This window comes from Diorhabda carinulata, chromosome 5 (assembly GCF_026250575.1).
Source record: "Diorhabda carinulata isolate Delta chromosome 5, icDioCari1.1, whole genome shotgun sequence".
Taxonomy (NCBI): Eukaryota; Metazoa; Arthropoda; class Insecta; order Coleoptera; family Chrysomelidae; genus Diorhabda; species Diorhabda carinulata.
The window spans coordinates 17301396-17322797 of NC_079464.1; the positions used below are offsets into that span (position 1 = coordinate 17301396).

The 21402-nt window shown below is 31.3% G+C and overlaps 2 protein-coding genes across 3 annotated transcripts in view; both read right to left on the bottom strand.

Moving 5' to 3' along the window:
* LOC130894182 (scavenger receptor class B member 1-like) overlaps positions 1 to 12440 on the bottom strand; it is a 65463-nt gene extending 53023 nt beyond the window's left edge. The window contains exon 1 of one of the 2 annotated variants that reach the window (XM_057800805.1): positions 12236 to 12440. The gene's annotated coding sequence lies outside the window, so the exon portion shown is untranslated. The remainder of the gene's footprint in view (positions 1 to 12235) is intronic. The other variant, XM_057800806.1, reaches the window with a different exon arrangement.
* Positions 12441 to 16023: 3583 nt separating this feature from the next.
* LOC130894158 (E3 ubiquitin-protein ligase RNF185-like) lies at positions 16024 to 19869 on the bottom strand. The gene is made up of 3 exons (XM_057800772.1): positions 18573 to 19869; positions 17591 to 17787; positions 16024 to 16531 (listed from the first exon to the last, which is right to left on the bottom strand). The coding sequence occupies exons 1-3, from the start codon at positions 18734 to 18736 to the stop codon at positions 16329 to 16331; spliced, it is 564 nt and encodes a 187-aa protein (XP_057656755.1). The 5' UTR covers positions 18737 to 19869; the 3' UTR covers positions 16024 to 16328.
* Positions 19870 to 21402: the final 1533 nt, after the last annotated feature.

Consider the following 21402-nt stretch of genomic DNA (forward strand, 5'->3'; position numbering starts at 1 on the left):
CGTTTGAATGAATCGAACTATTAAAACATATTATAAAAATTAGAATAGTAAAGAAATGATAATTTATGCATTAGCAGCTTACAAAAGAACATTCACTCTGCAATAAATTTGGAAGCTTATGAAATAATTACCGGACACATAAGTAGCAATACAACTTTCGATGTGGAAATAGATCATTAAGTAATTGTAATTATGTACAAATCTTACACATAAGGAACAAAAAAAATAAATCAAAAACTACAATCTCTTAAACAAAAAAATGGAATGCATAGTGTAGTATGCTAAAATCGGTATCAGGCACAAAAAAAACATAAAATATCCCGAAAAAGACTTAATAGGGAATTATCGGGATACTAACGATTTTTATTGAGCTGACTTCACTTCACTTTTAATAAATTCGACTTTAAAAATATATGATTTATCGGAACATTGTCGCATAGCTGGTATATCTTACATAAAATTTTGTCATTTTTATAAAGTGGTGATAGTTAATTTTTTCTCTTGATATATCGAAATGGCATTAAAAAAATTGAAATTTGAAATATGCTCGTATAATATAATAATTAGATATGTAAAATGCGCCCTATAAACCTATACCTATTTTACAAATCCATTAACAGATTACCTACCAAAAGATCATTTTTCCTAATAGGCAAGTCTAACGCAAGCCAAACAATTATCCAAACGAACAAACATGCAAATTTTTTTAGCTTACCTACCAATTATGAGGATTAACTAAAGAGTTATTAGACACGATTCCCTTTGGAACAGAATATCATCCACAAAGCGAAAATTAAATCTTTTGGATTTGGACTCAACAAACATCGGAATTTGGTTATATTTTAAAACCGATATTTTTTATATTTCTGAAAACATATAAGTCGGTAGACAACTAGCCATCGATTAAAAAAAAGAATAATTTTAACAAAGTTAATGTCATCCTATATTAAAAGACGATAAAAACTTTACTAAAAGAACTTTATTAGTTGCAACTTGTGCGCTTGCGTACATATCAAATTGCCATTCTGATAATTTCCTTATATAATTTCATACTAGCTTCATTAAAGTATGCTTTCCAAAAATTATAGACATTTATACTAAAATCAAAGAAACTTTTAATGATATGGTATTACCACCGTAGTATGTATTATTAGGTTTTGATGTTATATCCCTATTCAGTAATATCTACTCAAATGTATGCCTAATAGCTCTACAATATCAATATGGTGATAAAAGTGAAAACTGAAAACTTATAGAGAAACTTTATTGAAAATAATATTAATTTTCAACAATACATATTACTCCTATAATAATAAAAATCTTTGGAACACCAATGGGGTCTTCAATATCCCCTATATTAGCAGATTATGTAATGGATTTTGGACTTTGTAATATCTGTTTTGCTCTTCAAATTATTCTTCATTCTAAAATATGTAGATGATGTAATTTTATACCTTCCATTTAATGAAATTGATAATTTACTATTTTACTTCCATAGTTTCGATCCTCATATACAATTCACTATAGAAAAGGAGAATATTTAAAAATCGTTACCATTTCTCAATACTTAATTCATAAGAAATGAGGATAATAAAATTTTGATGGACTGGCACAGGAAACCAATAAAATCTGAAAGATATATCAATTATCATTCATATCACCCACGTAACACTAAAATTAATTTAATAAAACAGATCAAAAATAGGGTTCCCAAATTTTCTGCTACAATATTCCGTAAAAAAACTTAAAATATTTTTCAAACTTTTTTATGAAAACTCATATCTTCCGTATCTTTTGAAACGAATTTTTTATAACACTAACTCAAACTTTGAATCATCATTCTCAAACGTCAGTTCTGAAATTTCTATATCATCTATCTACCTTTACCATATATAAAATCAATTACTCCTAAACTTTCTGGATTCTTTAAAAAACACAATATTTAGATAACGTACACTCAGATCCTTAATATTCAATATATTTTTACTGAAATGACCCAACAAATAAATTGCCTACCATGGCACATAGAATTCCTCGTTGCGGAGTACATAGTTTCTGGGTCTTAAAGAGAGTTCTATCTTTTTGTGAAGACGTCTTACCAATTCACCACGTGACTATACGGTTGTAGTAATGTTTTAGGTCCAGGCAAGACCAAATCCAGAGCTGCAGTGCCAGCCTTCATTTTAGAAACAGCAGCCTGAATCTTCACTGCATTAAACTCCTCAGATTCCCTCTACCTCATTTCAGAATGTTTTCAAGATTGGTGTTGATGGTGATAATCTATTACTTCCTACGGATTTGAGTGTTAGCTGGGTCTATCAACAGAACCTAAAACATTTCTGAGATGTGTCTATTAGTAGCGACAAGGATGGATCAGTCTTTGAGAAAGCTACTAAGCCAGTCGATTAGTGAAGACGATAAACCCATCTCAATTTATTTAGAAGGTTGGCATGTCCAGTGCGATTGCTCTGGATGCCCCATATTCTCTAGCTTCAGTACATACGCTGGTGACATATGCCGGGAAATCCTCGGTTAATATATGTTTACGAAAGCCTTATTGATGGCCGCCGCAGACTCAAGATATCTTAAGATTTGCTGGTTAACGACTTTATCCATGACCTCAGCAATGGATACGACTAAAACAATCGGACGATAGTTGTTGGTAGATGTTTTTTGGTATGGGTTTAACCCGAGCAAGTTTCCAATTTGTAGAGAAAAGACTTTTTTTAAATGATAGAGAAAAGAGTTTGCACAGCGAATTTGTTAGTTCAGCTGCACATCTCTTCGATAGGACGGTTTCCATCAATACTAGTAGCTCTATTGATTTCAATCCTTTGAGAAGCTTTGTCACATCTCGAAATTCTATTTCTGACATCGATGAACCAACTCTAGGCAGGCTCAGTGGTAGATTACCCTATGAATCAAGAGTTGAATTTGAAGCAACATCACAGACTAGAAAGACTTTGATCCATTTGGCCTATTGAGAAGTTTGTTTTCCACTGTCTCATTATATTTTCCCTTGCAAATTTCCAGATTTATATTTCTACATTTGGTTGTGGCAATATTCAAAAGTAGTAAACTTTGAAACCTATTTTGAGGCAAAACAATGAATTCCAAAATTTATTCAGTAAACGAATGAAGTAATATTCAAATTTCACGAAATTGATAGGACGTGATTTTGCTTGTATTTTGAGCGCGCCGTTTAAAGTTTAAATCATCAATTTGGCCAGAAAAATTAACATTGTCGTATATCTACATTCGACTAAATTATGTTTCTGGTCATTACCCGAGGCGTAAGATAGGTTGACCCATCGCGAATTTTACACCAATGGCGGAATTGCCATTTCATACAATTTTTACATTTTTTTTTGGAGCAGAGCAAATATTTGTTGCATTCTCTTGAGAATATTGAATATTCATTATCGCAAATACTTGTATAATATAATATTATATTGTTAACCATACAAAGATAATGTGTCCTCGATGGAATAATAATTTTTGATAGTTTGTGTTTTGAGCTGATATTTTTGTTTTTTAAAGTCGAATTGTATAAAGCAGATGATTCATTCTTGGTTTATTTGTGACCACATATTCTGCTCTCCAAGTATTATGTAGTCATTCCTATATAATTTTTGGGGCACAAATCACACGTGGTATGCAATATGTACTAATAAATTTTTTAGTGTCTTTAGTTTTGTCTTTCAGTTTAATGAATAGAGGTGATGATGTGTTGTTTGATTCATGACGTACATTGATGTTATGTTTCGATAAAATGTATTTCAGTTTCTCTGATAGTTTGTATAGGGAAGTGCTATGTATGTATCTTTGTCTTGTCTTGAATTTATTTGTAGCTGAATTCATACTATTTTTATTGTTTAATTTATATCTACGTTGTCGGATGATTCTATCAATTTGATTTTCTGGGCATTGATTAAGTTTTTTTATCACTATTGGGTGATATTCAGGAGAAGTTAATTTCAATGCTCTATCTATTAATCCTATAACGACGCTTTGGTAATTTGGGATGTCATAAGTTTTAGTTTAGAAATCTTCTATACCATGTTTCCTCTCTATATAGTCTATTTTTCATTTTATCATTGATTTTAATAAGTGTTATGCCCAAAAAGTTCATTTTGTTATTGTTTTCGCGATTTCTAAAGGGAATTGAATACTTGGGTTAAATTAATTGAAGGTAACAAGTAATGTATTGCATTTGTAGACAGTCATCAACGTATATTTTGAAAAACACTACATCAACATTTATATCATCTAGGAATTTCTCTTCTACATATTCCATAACAATTTGCGCCAGACTTGGGTATAGTTGTTGAAGAAACTTGTCGTTATATTGGAAATAATTATGAGTTTGAATAAGCATTAGACCTTGTAGAAATTCGTCATAGCTTAGTGATGTATGTTGTTCGATAGAATCCCATCTATTTTTCAGTACACGTGTGTTATGAGGTCATTATGAATATTCGTGTACATTGAGGCAATATCTAGAAATATGATTTTGTAATTGTCAAGTATATGTACAGTATCTAGAAACTATTCGAGCACAAATGATTTTTTTATGTAAAAACTATTTTCGGTTATTTTTAATAAAATATTGAAAAGATATTTGGATAATTTATAGAAAGGTAATTGGGTATATGACACTACTGGACGCATTGGTATATTCGGTTTATGTAATTTCGGCAGTCCATATAGTTTTGGTGGTACAGCATTGTGTTTGTAATTTTCTTGCTCCATTTGCGTTGATAAAACCATTATTTAAAAGCGTTTTCTAATGTATTAATCATATTTTGAAATATTATGTATTTATCCGATTTAATTTTCTGAAAAGTAATTGTATCACTTAGTAACTCAATCATTTTATGGTTATAATCATCGTTGCTTTTTTTTTTAGTTATTTTGGATTTATTTTTGAATTTTATCAACTTTTTGAGTTTTATGATGACTCGATTTTATTTTATGATAAGTGATCGCATTTACTACATTAGATCTGATATCATCATGCCATCTCAAATCACAAAAAACAGCGTCGTTATAAAAATAACAGGGCATTTATATTATCTTCTCCTGAATATCACCCCAATGTAATGAACACACAACAGATCATCACCTTTATTAAAACTAAATTAAAAACAAAACTAAAGACTCTGAAAATTAAAATTATATATTCCACACCATGTGTGTGAATTGTCTCAAAATTTATATGAGAATGACTGCAAAATACAGAATAAGTGGTCACAATTGCACCAAGAATGCAGCAACTGCAGCAACCTCATACAAATTCACTATAAATTGAGGAATTAGTTTATTTCAATCTACCAGATATAATATCGTTTTGTTGAATTTTTTTATTAATGCTTCTGAGCTCAAAAAAAACTGCGTTGAAAGAAAATAATTATGCGGAGAAAATAAAAAACATATTCGAGAAAAGGATAACTGTTTATCCTTTAGTAGTATCTGTATACTACATTCAATTAAAAAACAAAACAGAAACGAAACATCAAAACATTCTTCCTTACCAAACGTACAAGGACTTTCTCAACAATTATCGAATTATTTCAATAAATATGATATTAGTATAAGTCATAAACGACATAATACATTATCCAAATATTTCACTAAATTAAACTCTGAAACAAAAAAAGTAACATTATATATCAAGTGCCTTGTACTAATTATGACGCTGTCTACATAGGGCAGACATCTCAATATTTAGGAAATAGACTAAGAGGTCATCAATACGATAGAAAAATATTGCATTAACGAACTATGAAATATTAAGAAAAAAACATAAATTCAATTAAAAGGATACAAAAAATCTTGAAACGGAATCTAATACACGAAAAAGAGAATTTTTAGAAATGGTTCACATTCATAAGAACGAAAAAGCTATAAATAATGAAAAAAATTTAAATAATTTAATTAAAATTTTGTAAATTCTAATAAAACTACAAATAATTTAATTGATTACTGCTACATATTTGAGATGTAAGATCTAAGGAAAACTTCCAGTCGAGTTCTAACACTACTACGAGTAAGATCGTTAACATAGTGTTGGTGCCAAAAAAAGTGTTCAGTAGTTTTTACTCCAAAAGATAAGTTCACCTATCTAATTAGTATATAGATATTTCAATTTTATTAAATAGAATTTTAATTCTATTTAATAATTCCAATTAATCTCAACCGATATATGATTTTAACAATAAATATCAAAACACTGTTAAAGGACCTTATTTCATTTATCTTGAACAAGTAGATAAGTACCTAGGCAGGTTATTTCCTATAAAAGTAGGCTATTTTGATATTTTAGATATCAAATCCATAGATATTAAAAGAGTCAGAATAGAATTGTTGGGTAGACGTTGGGAGCAATATGTCCTGGCATAGTCACGTGGCGAATTGGCTAAGACAGCTTCACAAAAACCTAGGGCTTTCTTTAACACCAAAAAAATTTATACCCCGCAACAACTTCTTGCCCTCTATAAGACCCAAATTCGCCTATCTTTGGAGTATTGCTCGCACAGTTGCCAAGAAAATCCTAAGGATGCTCGACTGAATACAGAAAAGAGCAATTTGACTTATAGCCGACCAAGAGTTGACCTGGAATTTGGACCGCTTGGGACAGACCTGACTCCGTTCTACTGATACTACCATTGCAGATGTTGTTCCTAGTTGTCCCACATAATCCCACCTAAAACAATATTTGCGAGACCTACTCGATAGGCAGTGGTGGATCATGAACACAGAGTCCGTCTGTAGACAACCAGAACGGCAATTTATCAACTAAGAAGGCATATCCGACAACTACAACTTACAGAAGTTAAAGATCAGCATCCACAGGCATTTCCACACGACATGCACCACTCGAACTACTCAAGTGTAATAAGGTTTATTATCTTGTACTTGCATACATAAAAAACCCAAAGAAAATTTAAACAAATTTTGTAGCAGTGATAAATCACTGAATAACTTATCGAAATCAATTAGGCTACCATTATACTAGGATGCTAGCATCCGGGAGGTTAGCGGGGCATTAAATCAAATGGGAGCGATTAGACTAGGGATGCCAGCATCGGATGCTAAAACAGCCAGACACCCGGAGGCTCGATTTTGTGCATCCCGGCTGGGATGCTGAAATGCGAGCAGCCGGGATACACAAAATCGGTTGTGAGGCATTGGTTCAAATGCGACGCATTATACTAGGCTGCTAGCATCCGAACAGCTAGCTAGCATATGCGCGCGCGCAGTTTGATCAGAGTTATGTCTAGTTTCTCTTCAGGTGAAATTGGTCTGAGAAATCTTGTATCTTGTTTAGAGATGTCGCTTTGGATGTAGCCTAGAGGCTCTTTGAAAGAAGGAAGTGACATTCTAAAGTAATTAAAAAAACTTGTTTCACTATTGCACAGTTCATCAAACAATGTAAAATACAGGCTTTTAACACGACGGACAGCTAAAAAGGGGTCCACACCAAACTTCCTTATTGCACGATGCCTTCTTTTCTTAATTAGTAACATCAGCAACAACATCTTTTCATTCGTTGGGGTCATATTGACGACTGGCAAAAAATTAAAATAAAATAGCAGTCCGGGATGCTAGCATCCCAACACAAATTTGACTCAAAGTGGGATGCTAGCATCCCGAATGCCAGCATCCTAGTATAATGGTAGCTATACGATGTATTACTGAGGCGAAAATGGAACAAAAAACGAGAAAAATATGTTTCCGAATATTGATGGAGTCACACCGTGAAACATAATATTTATTTTTAAAACTTCACCATAGAATTCATCATTATTATCAATGATAGGTGAAATTATTGATACAATAATAAATTACAGCAAACTCCATAGATATCCTTGATATCCACAATGAGATAAAATTAACAACCAGAACGACTATTACCTTCGCATTATTAATTTAAAATTATCAATTGTCGTGTATTTTTTCCATAACTTGAGCCCGTTCCTACTATCAGGACCATTCAGGGCTCTAAACATAAAATACAAAATTAACTTAAGTCTGTGTCATGTCGGTAAACCGTTTATGAAATAGCTGGTATCAATAATAGTTGTTCATTTTTTAAATAAAACCTTTTACAACTCAGTAAAGTACCACATTTTATTTTAATGATTTGTTAGATCCTAATATTCTGAGCTCAAGATTTGACAGAAATTGTATTAAATTATTAATAAAACATCCTGTATACACCTAAATTATTTTAATTTGTTTGTATGAACAAGATTGCTTGCTACCTCGATAAATCATCCTATCTCAGTTAGAAGAGAGGTTATTCAAAAAATATTTGATGATATGCAAAACGAATAAACTAAACAGAAAAAACTATAATATAAGAAATTGTGTAAAAATTGGGGTCAAGTCAAACAACAATTTGAAATCGCCAACTGGAGTCGTACGTAGACGAAACTCTCGTGAAACAGTAATAAAAATATCTCAATTTCCTATTATAATTATTATAATGTAATCTTCGCGGAACGTAGTCTTTGAAATAAATTTCACTCACATAACCAGAAATGATTCACTATTTTGGGTTGTTTCCTTTTCGGTTGGTAAACAAATTTTTTATGTATATATAATATTTTTCCTTAACATAGAAAGAAAGAGGTTACTATCCAATAACGAATTTTTCTATACACTTCTACTTAAGTTTTGCAGTTGTCAAAATATTGTTCAGCTGGACAAACCTTATACATAAAAAATTCACTTACTACTTCAAAACATACTCTTTTTAGAACAAATTATAAAGACTTTTTGTAGTTTTTGTTAAAGTTTACGTAATTTGGAGAAAGCAATTAAGCTTTTGAAATATTTATAATGAACGTATGGAATAAAACAGAATAATTTATTTTGCTAAAATAACTAATATCTTTTTTATCAATACCTAACAGTTTCCTTATTTTTATGAATATAAATATGTGTCTGTGAATAGGTCAAACAGCAGAAAATCTATTTATTTTTTATTTTAAAGTTGAATATTTTACGAACACAACATTAACTAACAATGAAATTACTATTATATATACATTTAATTATAAAAATTGAAAAATTCTTGAAACAGAATCAAATAAGAAATGAATAAAACCTCTTCTTGATAAAATTAAAACAGTACCATAATACATCAAATTTGTCAATCTTAATTATATAAAGTCAAAGACACATTATCGCAACGCCAAAAACCAAGAAGTTATTTAGGAAATAATTAATATGAAAAGAAATAAGCAGTAAATAATTCAACATTAACAATACAATAATATTAATGCATCTAAATGTTCTTGATTTTAGGTCTCTTCTGTTTTGAAAAAACTAATTTTAAAACAGAAGAGACCTAAAATCAAGAACATTTAGATGTGTTAATATATCAAAATTCACCATAATATTTATATATAATATCTATTATAAGATGTAAGGATAAAAGCTGAAAAATTAGATACAAAAATAAGAGCAACTGATTGATATCAATATGATTATTGTGAACTACATTGTATATATTTGTGAAGAGAATAAATTCGAGCCCAATGCAATAACAAGAAATAGTGATATGAATATTAGAGGTGACAAACTCATGGTCCCCGGGCCACATACGACTCGCAACTTATTAAGGAAATAATAACCCGATAAAAGAGTAAAAGAACGGAAATTCAAAAACATATACTATATTCTAGGTATTATTGAACTAATTATTGATATGATGTATCTATTTAGTTCAGCTTATATTTTGGAACAGTCCGAAATTATGTCAAAACGTTGAAGACCGTTTCTATATCAAAACACTTTAATAATTAAAAGATTTTATCATAACTTTATCCCTATAAATGTCACATTCTATCTTGTCAATAATTTATGTACTTTATCCTTTATTATATTGAAAAGATTTTTTGTCCTATAAAATTCCACTAAAATCACATTTGAAAAATATTTCTTATTTATAGACACATGTTTACACCACCACTACACCAACACTCAAAATTACACTATCTGATGCGCGTTTCGATAACCGAGTTATCGTCTTCAGGGACTGAACGTAATTTCGTTATCGAAACGCGTGTCAGACAGTGTAATTGTGAGTGTAGTGATTTCGCTAACGGTTCCAGAAACTCCCAACTTAGTTATCTAGGCATCTGAAACGACAGATTTGCGTCCTTGGCCCCCTTTATCATGCATTACTCATAAATTTTTTCCCATACACACGACTCATTCTCCAATGATTTTCTGCAGCACTTTGGCCTTCAGCTTGTAAAAAACGAATCACAATTCACACTTGGCGGGAGCATCAAGAATAGCGGATATGTTTACGTGGCCGTTTTTTTTTTCAACCTTAGGTCGCTCCGTACAGATGCTAGGCAGGCAAAAGAAAGCGAGCATGCGCTGTAGGCGACTGCCAAGCTCTTGCACTACACACTCCGTTATTGTTGACATTCAGGCGTCAGTCGGCGTTGTGTTTCAGCCACGTAAACATGTCTATCATTATTGATGCTCCCGCCAAGTGTAAATAGCGAAGTGTGATTCGTTTTCTACAGGCTGAAGGCCATAGTGCTGCAGAAAATCATCGGAGAATGAGTCGTGTGTATGAGGAAAACTTCATGAGTGATGGTGTTGAGCGTGAAAGATGTCGAAAGTTTCAAGATGGCCGTAATGATGTGCTTGATAAAGAGGGCCAAGGACACAAATCTGTCGTTTCAAATAACCTGGTTCAACGAATTGACAGAATGGTTGAAAAACCTCAAATTCGCCATTACTGCTTTGTCTACAAAATTTCCAGAAGTTTTAAGGTCTGTTTTGTACTCTACATGAATTCATTAGCGGAAATTTTCTTACAACAGGGTAAGTAACCGTAAGTGTACCAATTTTTAGGTAATAAAATATTGCTTTATATAAGCTTGTCTTTTATCTATAACCTATCGGAGGTTGAAAAAAAACGGCCTTAAGATTAATAAAGAAATAAAAATATTTGGATCTGTCTAATATAACGAACGAACTATTCCATAATTTAGCAGAACAGAATAGACTGTTTTATTCCTATCAATATGTTAATTGGAACAATTTCCTTTTTACCAAGCAAATTTATTTTGCTGCCAACTGCTCAGTTTGCTATATGTGTCTAGATAACTATGTTGGATTTTCTGGAACCGTTGGCGATAATCATACTGAATACTGTTTACACCATCTTTACACCAACACTCACAACTACACTGTCTGCAGTTCGTTTCAATAGTTTTCGTTATTACGTTAGTCTCTGAAGACGATAACTTGGTTATCGAAACGCGGTCAGACAGTATAATTGTTAATGTTGGTGTAGTGGTGGTGTAAACAGTGTATTCAACATGTGTCTATAAATATAAAATCTCATTTTCATATGAAACGTGATTTTATTGGAATTTTATAGGACACAAAATCTTTTCAATGTAATAAACCAAAAACTACATAAATTATTGACAAGCTATAATGTGACATTTATAGTGATAAATTATTATGATATGAAAAATTCAAATAAATTTTATTGATTAAATTTCTGGCACCAATTTTTCCATTGCTACTTTAAAAGTTTCGTTTAATTGCAGTAAATTCCAATCAAATTTCTTTATTTTATAATTCTTAGACCTTTTGATAATTATTGTCCTAAATAAATATCCTTGATTTTAGGTGTATTTTATTTAATTAACAATGTGTTCTGTTATAGAAACAGTCTTCAACGTTTTGACTTCATTTCGGACTTTATAAAAATATATGCTGAACTAAATGGATATATTCAATCTCATATTAATAATTATTTCAATAATACCTAGAATATAGTATATGTTTTGAATTTCCATTCTTTTATTCTTTTACTGGGTTAGTTATTTCCTTGATATGTTGCGAGTCGCATGTGGCCCAGATGCCATGAGTTTGTCACCCCTAATATATAAAGTACCCAAGGTAGGTTAACTGATATCTAATATTAATCTTTTCTGATATTATTCTGACCTAATTTAACTTTTCACATTTAAAGCATATTTCTGATAATTTTTTAATTATAAGTCTTTTCAAAATGCTTCTATTCAGAAGCGAAACGTCAACATAAAATAGCATGTAATAAAAAACATATATATATATATATATATATATATATATATATATATATATATATATATATATATATGATAATTTTAAATAATTGAAAATAAGAAATCACGTTTTTATTAAATTACAATTTCAAAATACTTACTGCATCAATGTTGCCGCTTATTAAATCGAAATCACGAAACACCACTGAAAAAGACGATTCAGCAATATAAAACAACTAGCCTTATTACTTGACTGAAGTTCACTGATGATGATTTTTCGTGTGCTTATCTACCCGTTGAATAAATTGTCTATAAGAATACTGGGGCTACCTATTTACCTATCTGAACCTTTGATTGGTATTAACTGACCTTCACGACATTCAACTTTATTACAACTTAGTTGCAATAACGTTTGTACAGCTATTGACCTAAACTTCGATAATTCCTTCAGAAGGATACATTGAGATAAATTAATAATAATTTGCTATTAATAAAAATTATTTCAAAGTCCACTTCTGCCTTGTTATAGGTGCTTACATCCTTCTCAGTTTTTTTTTTTAATGAAATGAAGTAACAAACATTTGAACTGATCAAAATATACAAGCAATTATTCAAAATTACTTGAAATATTATATTTTCCTAAAGTAAAATTTCCAGTGCTCCTATCAAAAAATATATTTCCCGTTGCTAGTAAATAAAAATATGCTAAATAGACAGTCAAAGGTAACAAATTTGGTGCTAATGCATTGCCTTTTGGCAGAGGTATTTTGTAATACGAGGTCTGACTATTAAATAACGAGACTCCGCGACTAGAGGGCGCCCTAGACGAGTAGGGTAAAAAATGAGTAGTGCGTTGGGTATCTGGATATCTTGACTATGCACGCCCCAAAACGTTTCCGTCACTATTATAGTATTTATGCAGTAGCGGTTTGAAACGAACGTGTTTTTTTCTCGTATCGAAAACCATGTGCAACGTATCAATGTCAAATTTCTCGTTAAATTGAAAAAACTCCGACCAAGTGCAATAAATTGTTGCAAGAGGTCTATGGGGACAATTATCTATCTCATGAGCGTGTTTTTGTGTGGTGTAAGGGCTTTAGCGAGGGCCGAGAGAGCAAATCAAAATTCAAGGCAATGTTTATCGTTTTTTTCGACATTAACGGTATCGTGATGACTGAATGGATTCTAGGACTGTCAACCAGACTTGTGGAAGAACAACTCGAGAATTTTGCACCAGGACAACGCACCTGTCCATAACGCGCTATCTGCGAAGCAGTATTCGACCTGTAAGCGCACTCCAGTGCTCGAACACCCGCCGTACTCACCAGGTTTGGCACTGTGCGACTTTTTTTGTTTCCAAAGGTAAAATCTACTTTGAATGGGACCCGATTTGAGTCGATGGAAGCGGTAAAGCAAAAAACGACAGAGCTCCCAAATGCGCTCACCAAAGAAGACTTCAAGCACTGCTTAGATCAATGGAAAAAACGTATGGAAAGGTGTGTGGCGAGGGGAGGGGAGTATATTGAAGGGGAGCACTCGAATGTAGAATAATTTTTATAATATAATCCTTTTTCGTAACCAGTCTCATTATTAAATAGCCAGACCTCTTATGTACGAAGTAATTTGATTATATAGGTTGCAGTTAAAGAAAAACCTTGGAAATATCTCCATATCTGAACGTTATTGATTCAAACATGCCAAAAACCAAAATATTTATTTTTTTACGAAACCAATGATGCATTGAACCTGCCTTTGTCCAACAGAACATCCTTATTTTCAAAATTAGACTAAACTTGAATAAGAGAGGACTGGAAATAACAGTTCAGTTTTGTCTTTCAACAGGCACGAAAAACGAAAAATTGAATTGCGTCACTGATATAAATTAGTGTTTAGTGAGAAGTGCATACAAAATATGAACAGTTTCCGCATCGATGGATTGGTCGTGGAAGTGAGAGGCCCTGATTTAAATCCTTTGGATTTTTCAACTTGTTCGCAAATGAAGGCATTAGTTTACAAAGAAAAAATTACTTCTCTTCCACAACTGCGACGGAAAATAGAATAAGCCGCGGATGTAATTAAAAATAATAGACAAGGATTATTTGATATTAAGAGATCTTTACGAAAGCGGATCATAAAGTGTATTGAAATAAATGCTGGGCATTTTGAACATTTGCTTTGAAGTTTTTTATTTTTGTTTACAAATTTGTTATTGTTACATATTTAAGGAATAATAAAAGTTTTTTATAAAAAAATTAAAATTTATTGAACTTTTTAGAAGCAAATAACTCGGTTTTTGTCTATTTTAATGCATTCAGGGGTGAAAAATAAGGCAAATTCATGTATACTTTCCTAAGCCTAAACTTCACCGCTAACAAGATATTAAGTGCTGAATATATTGTTAAGTACTTCCGAAATAATTTTAGGAAATTAGGGAAACTTAGAGATTAGATTCTACTCCCTGTAAAATAATTAATGTGTATGTTTTGGTACAAAATTTTTGAAAAAATATTTTCAAATAATCAAATAATGAAGTGACAGGAGTTTGAATAATTGAAACAATTGGTCGAAAAGGAGTCAGGTTATGCATTTTCGGCAGACCATATATTTTAGGGGGTATGGTATTGTGAATTCTCAATTTATTTGCATCTGATGTCGAAATAAAAATGTGTTCTTCCCAAGATCGAATAAGATCATTATTTTGTTTTTGATAAGAATTCGTATGGTCTTGTTTAATTTTTTTGTAAGTTAACTTATCGCTTAATAATTTCATTCTTTTATTATTATGATCTTCTGAATTCATGGTAACAGTTTTATTAGATTTATTCACTTTCAAAGTATTGAGATGTTTGATAAATCCTTTGGTTTTAGTTATATTTTGATGTTCGATATTACTATGTCGTTTTTTGTTTTTCAATTTATTTCTAAAATTAGTGATAGTATTGAAAGTATCGGATCATATTTTATTGTGATTTTTGTTATTTAGGCGATTGATGATGTACCTATTCAACACTACATAAGATATTTGTCTTACTTTATACTTTCTCAATGGAAATATTTTGAACAAAATTGGGACCTAAAGATCAAACTTCAATCTCTTCATGTATTTTGATGAAGTCTTAAGTAAAAGTGGAAACGTCGATTTTTGTCTTTCTTTCAATAATTATAAAAAAATATATAAAAAAACTATTTTTAACACAGAAGAGGCCATAACATTTAGAACATTTAGCTGGATTTTATTTTAAATTCACTTCAATTTTACGACAAGTGGTTAATATAATATCTTCAGCCAAACTATGAGATTTTAATTTGGAAGCAATTTATTTAGTCACTTCATAGAAAGCTATCGGGGCTCTTAGAGACATACTAAATTGCTTCCAAACTATGAGATTTTAATTTGGAAGCAATTTATTTAGTCACTTCATAGAAAGCTATCGGAGCTCTTAGAGACATACTAAATTGCTTTTCAAAAACCTTCACTTGTTTGAATCTTGCAGATAATAATTTCCGAAACTAGCTTTCGTCCTTTCGTCCCTTTCGTGACTAATGACTATTGTACGTTCCAATTAGAAACACAGTAGATGTAAACAATGATCAGCACATGATCCCAAGTGAACAGTCGTTTCTCGAACTATCATTTTATTATGACCAATTATGATGAGACTACACCGCACTTATATCAGGTACGCATTAATTTTAGTTATTGAAATCCTTTAAATTTAGAAAATTTTTATCTCAAGTTCTGTTTTCCATATTTCTGTTAAACTTTAATATTTTACTGTATACATTCATAAAAGTTGGCGGTACATTTCAAGAATCTTTATTAGTGGCAGTGAAGTTAGAACATTTTGAATTTAGTTTTTATCTTCCCGAAAGAATAACCAAAAAGTTAGTAACTTCTCATTTCCTAATCCAATATGATGCAAATATTTTTCGAAATAAAAACAAAAAATTAACATTTATCTAATTTGCCGTCTTGTATTTTTTATCCTCATTTCTACATGAATAAAGTACTAGAACAAAAATTATAATCACATAACACACTATAGTTCAATTATTATATATACATCTCACTTGACCAAATTAGAGTATTAACAACAGCCATTACCCAATTTTTATACCATCCCAATAAAATACAACAAATGATTATAAATATAAACGTTCTAAAATGCAATTATAAGAACTGTATTGAGTGTACTGAAAATAGATACACTTATTTTATGAGACACTTGAAAAATGAGTTTTTTTTAATGTCATCTATGCCATCAATAACCAGGTCAAGAATAGTATGGCTAACCATAAAAATATCTTTGATAAGAATTGTTCTTCCATGTGTTGTTGAGTACCATGTGGACCTACTGTTCGAAGTTCACCAATATTAAAAGCAGATGTGAAGAAAGCAAAGGGAAAAGCTCCTATGCCAAAAGACATGTGGAAACTGTTGTCGCCAAATCCAAATCCTGAAACAAAATTATTATAAATTTGCATTTTCCACGAGATTATCATTATGTATTAATATAATTATTTTCTCTTAATGCAGTTTGTACTTTATCAATACCTATGCTTCTAAATTTAGGATGGGTGGATATCTCTAACCAAACAAAGAATCACGAACCATAAGTAGATAAAATCTGTATCAATTTTTTTGTTGATATGAATATTAAGTTTATTCTTTTGTTTGTTTTTAATTCAATAGAATTATTTATTATAAATAATTTGTTGTCTGCTAGAAAAAATTTCAAAAATTAAGTCATTCGTTGTATCAATTATTTGGTTTTTCAATTCCTAAAGATCATTTTCAAGTTTGAATATTGTTTTTTGATTACAAACAATTTTATTATTGGAAAGCTTATGTACTAATTAATTTGTTCCTGGCTTATGAGTATTTTTTCTATACACTTGTTATTATTCTAAAGAAAAGTGGGAAAAATGTTCTTTTTTTGACACTGTAACAGGAAGCATCTTCTGTTATATATTTTCGCCATTTTCAATTTGATTTTAGACCAAATTTTAAATTTTTAACTGCTAACTGACCATAAGTTCTTGAGATGATATGGAAGTATCCCATATTTGTACATAAATAAGAAGGAAGTCTTTGCCAATTAGTTTATGATCATTTTCATAGTGGGAGTGTGGCAAAATTAAACACCAACCTACTCTATCAACTACACCAATTGTTTCATCAATTAAGACTCTAATTGAACCTCTTACCAAATGTTTAACTGAAATTTTGACAAAAACTTATAACAACTGCTACAAAAACCACAGAAGGGAGGCCCATAGAGTGGGTGAGATTCAAATTAGGAAAGGTAAATCACTGAGGTGGTGGAAAAAGCACCTGACCTAATTGAATAACATAGAGAGGATATTTTTTTGTTAAGATATGAATATGTAATGTCGACTTTGGAGAGTCATCATTGTGTAAACCTAAATACTCAATTGACTCAACAGCTTCAAATGGGTTGTTATTGAGAACAAGTGATATAATAGATTGTAAGATATATATTTCAAAAAATTACCAGGAAAGTTGATACCAGGTTCAGGTTCCGTTCTTTGTCCAGCTGGTCGAGGTGGTACTTTTTCCCTTGGGTCTTCCTGTTTTGTACTGCCCCTTCCATATAATGGCACAACTTTTTCTTTACTGATAGCAGCTTTACAAACTGGACATACTTGCTTATTAGGTCTGGTCTCTAACCATTGATGCAAACAAGGCCAGCTACACAGAAAAATTAAATATATTAATCCAATGGATAATACACATTTTTATGAAAATGTAGCTGAACCATGATCATGTTTATATGTTTACAGTGTTAGGTCAGTTTTCAGAAAAAATGCAGCTTAGCTTTATAAAATGATAATGGAATAAAAACGCAAATGAATGAGTTGACAATACTCTTTCTTAGACTTTATTGCATTGTTGATGCATCTTCCTACATCTACAACAATGGGTATATATCTCAACTCAGCATTTAATATAGGGATTAAGTATTAAAGAAATAACCTACTGGACCAAATTCTTTTTGCAATGCTAGAAAGATTCTAATTGAGATATTATTGTTAGCTACAATCAATTAAGGAAATATATCAGTACATTTTTGTTCTCCTTCCTAAAACATTCTTTTATAGTTGTAAGAAACAGTTTGCTAAATTACTCTGTTTATGGTCGAAATTATTTACTTTCAAATTTCTGTTGTGATGCACATAATCATTAAAATAAAATTGTTTTCTTATTATGTATGTATTATATACAGACATACACTCTAGAGACTATCACAAAGATTTTATTTATATTTGAAAACTGTCGCCCACATTATAAAAAATAAACTCGGAAATAGTTTAATACTAAGCAAAAAATTTTACTTATAGACAACCTTCACCTATTAGTAATGTATTAATTAAAAACCTGGTCTAACAAATACTTATGTTAAATATATGACAAATCACAAACACTTAATTTAGTTTGTGTGAATAGTGGATAATAGATAACAAAAATGAACTTACCAAAACAGATGGCCGCACATACTAACTACTGCGTCTCTAGCAGTATCTAAACATATATTACATTCAAACATAGAATCATCCTTTCTTTCGTCATCTTTGGTGTTCGAATTTTGACTTCCGTCCCCAGTGGAGTCTTTGATACTTTTTTCTATACCTGATGCCATTTCATATAAGACTTGAATATTAACTTCTAATTAAAAGTTGAAATGACGTGGCCAAAAGTTGGTTTAGTTTTTTGCATTAGCTTCAATTGTGCTGGTCTTATCTGTTCCAATACTTTTATTGGTATTCATGCAAATAATTTTGAATCAGGTGATTACGATTAGTGTGTAGAACGTATGTATAAATAATTGTAACGAAGAAAAACAATTGTCAATTTGACATTTCTTGTTGCAATTTCATTCACTGTTCATATTATTGAAATTTATACAGAGTATCAAAACATAATATAGTCTTTTACAACTTCCTATCACAACAACAAACACAAAAAATTATTAATCCCTTAAAAGTCAAAAGCCTATAGCCATTTATGTCAATTTCATATTTTTTGATAATGCAATTGTACCAACATATAAAATTTTGTCATTGTTTATCGAGGTTATACGCAAGCGTAATCTCCGAATCCAAGAAATCAATCTTTACCAACTTAAGGGTTAAATATATAGCTTGCTGGAAGGATATATATGTAATACTTACAACTACTGTATTACATATATGGGGAAAATACTCTTTTGGGCGTTCCACATAGCGAATACGATCGTTGTCGTCATGATTAACGTTCACGGGTCGAACTGAGCGTTGAAAGAATTAGCGGAATTTTCAAAAATCAAGTAACGTAGACTGTAACCATGAGAATATATATCATTATTTGATGCGGTGTGGGATATTATAATTCTTTCTGAAGCATTCTTGTGACATGCCACCAAAACTTCACTATCGCCGCAGAGAATATTTTAATTCCACTTTAATGTAAATCAGTTAGACACACCACTAAAAAATTGAACAACTTACAAATTGTAATATAATCTCTTGAAGCTTTTATTTTATTTTTTCGGTTTTGCCTTATTATTGATCTCAATGCTCAAAATGTCCCGTAAGCCATTCCACTTGGATTTACGATTATAACGCTATATTATAAGGCTAAGTGGAATGGGAAAAATCGTGGTTGTGAACGTGATTGTGAGAGCTTAGAGCCAATTTTACAACCTAGAGACTGGAGATTGAATTAAGGTTTAAACTCTGGCTTAAACCAAGAATAACCATATTACTCCATTTTACAGGTCACAGTTAAATAGACATTTCTCCGTCAGTTGTCATTCGCGCGGAAATATAACCAAATTTGTTTAAGCAAGTTGTACACCTAAACAAAAATGAACAAGGAACAAAAAAGATCATGTAATTTCTCTGACAATGAAGAAGTGATATTAGTTAATCTTGTAAAGAATACAAAGAAACAGTTGAATCCAAAAAAGGGGATGCGGTAGGAAAAGGAAAACGGTTGGAAGTGACAAGAGAATTTAATGCTAAGAATAACAAAAACGGTCATGTCCTCGACAGAACCACAACCAATTTAAAAAATATGTGGGACAATTTAAAGAACACTCACAAAAAGTTTGCAATTGATGAACAAAATTTTGACAAAACTGGTGCCTGTTTCAGGCATTTTTATTTCATTAAGCGCTAGTCTTGCTATTGCTCCTGACACTCTTTTTACAATTTGGCATTCTGATGCCTCACTTATTCCTGCCAGGTCTTCAACTACTCTGCCATAACTATCAGTTACAGTTTTAGTGCATTCAGGAATTGATTCATAAGTTAAATAATTTAATTCACAACGTTGAAAAATTATTGACATAAAATATAAATAAATAAAGTGGTTTCAATAATCTGATTACTGTTATCGTTGAATGTCAAGACTATATAGAACAATCTAGGAATTTGCCCTAAAACGAATAACTTTTTGTTATCTCGGCGCGGCCCACAATGTTGATAATTTCTTCATCATCATCGTCCAGTTCATCAAATATAGTGCAAATCTTCAATCATTTTACCAAAACCCTTTATAATACTGTAAAAATGTGAACAATTTGAGAAAGTTAGGTTCGCATCCGTCGGTAACGTTTAAACTGAAGTTTGAGGTTTAAACTTCACTTTTAAAATTGACCCTTAGTAGTAACGCCCAAATTGAATATACGTATACTTCGAACGATTCCGAATGACTTCTGATTCAGACTATGGAAGGTCGCTGGTGCAGGACGGGAAAACAAACCGAAGCGTCCTCTCTCGCGTCGTGAGCACATCTAATACGTTTATAGATTTGACGGTAGATGGCACTAAATTCAAATCTTCCGTCGAGTTACGATCACGATTGTTTCACGATACAACTCTCCATTGAATTGTTTTGAAAAATAACTCGAAGAAAATTAGTCTTAAATATATTTTCATTCAAGACAGTTTTTATCACATTCGAAAAAATACAAAATAAACATATAGACAAATACATGCATGAATGTATATATTAGTGCAGGAGTCTCCAAACTTTCCAGCCTTAGGGCCATACTGATTACTCCAGTAAGTTCCGAGGGCCAAAACCATATTATCATTGTTGCCCGTGGTAAAAAGTGGAATAGTCCACTGATAAAAAAAAGTACGCAACGTTTTAGAAAAGACTGCAAATCGGACTAAAGTCCGCAAAACGATAACACTGCATATTATTAATTTTCCTGTCATTATCTGTAATTTCTAGATTAGTCGTAGAGTACGAGCCACGAGGAGTAACGTGACACGACATCTGGTGAACAAAAGCGGAAATAAGTAGTACCTTCTATCG

What these genes read in the sequence shown, in the direction of transcription:
- LOC130894158 (XM_057800772.1), bottom strand. Translation starts at nt 18,736, where the DNA reads ATGGCATCAGGTATAGAAAAAAGTATCAAAGACTCCACTGGGGACGGA. An exon ending in ATGTGCGGCCATCTGTTTTG is followed by an intron (nt 17,788 to 18,572) that starts GTAAGTTCATTT and finishes TTTTCTGTGTAG; the next exon opens with CTGGCCTTGTTTGCATCAAT. An exon ending in ACCTGGTATCAACTTTCCTG is followed by an intron (nt 16,532 to 17,590) that starts GTAATTTTTTGA and finishes ATTTTGTTTCAG; the next exon opens with GATTTGGATTTGGCGACAAC.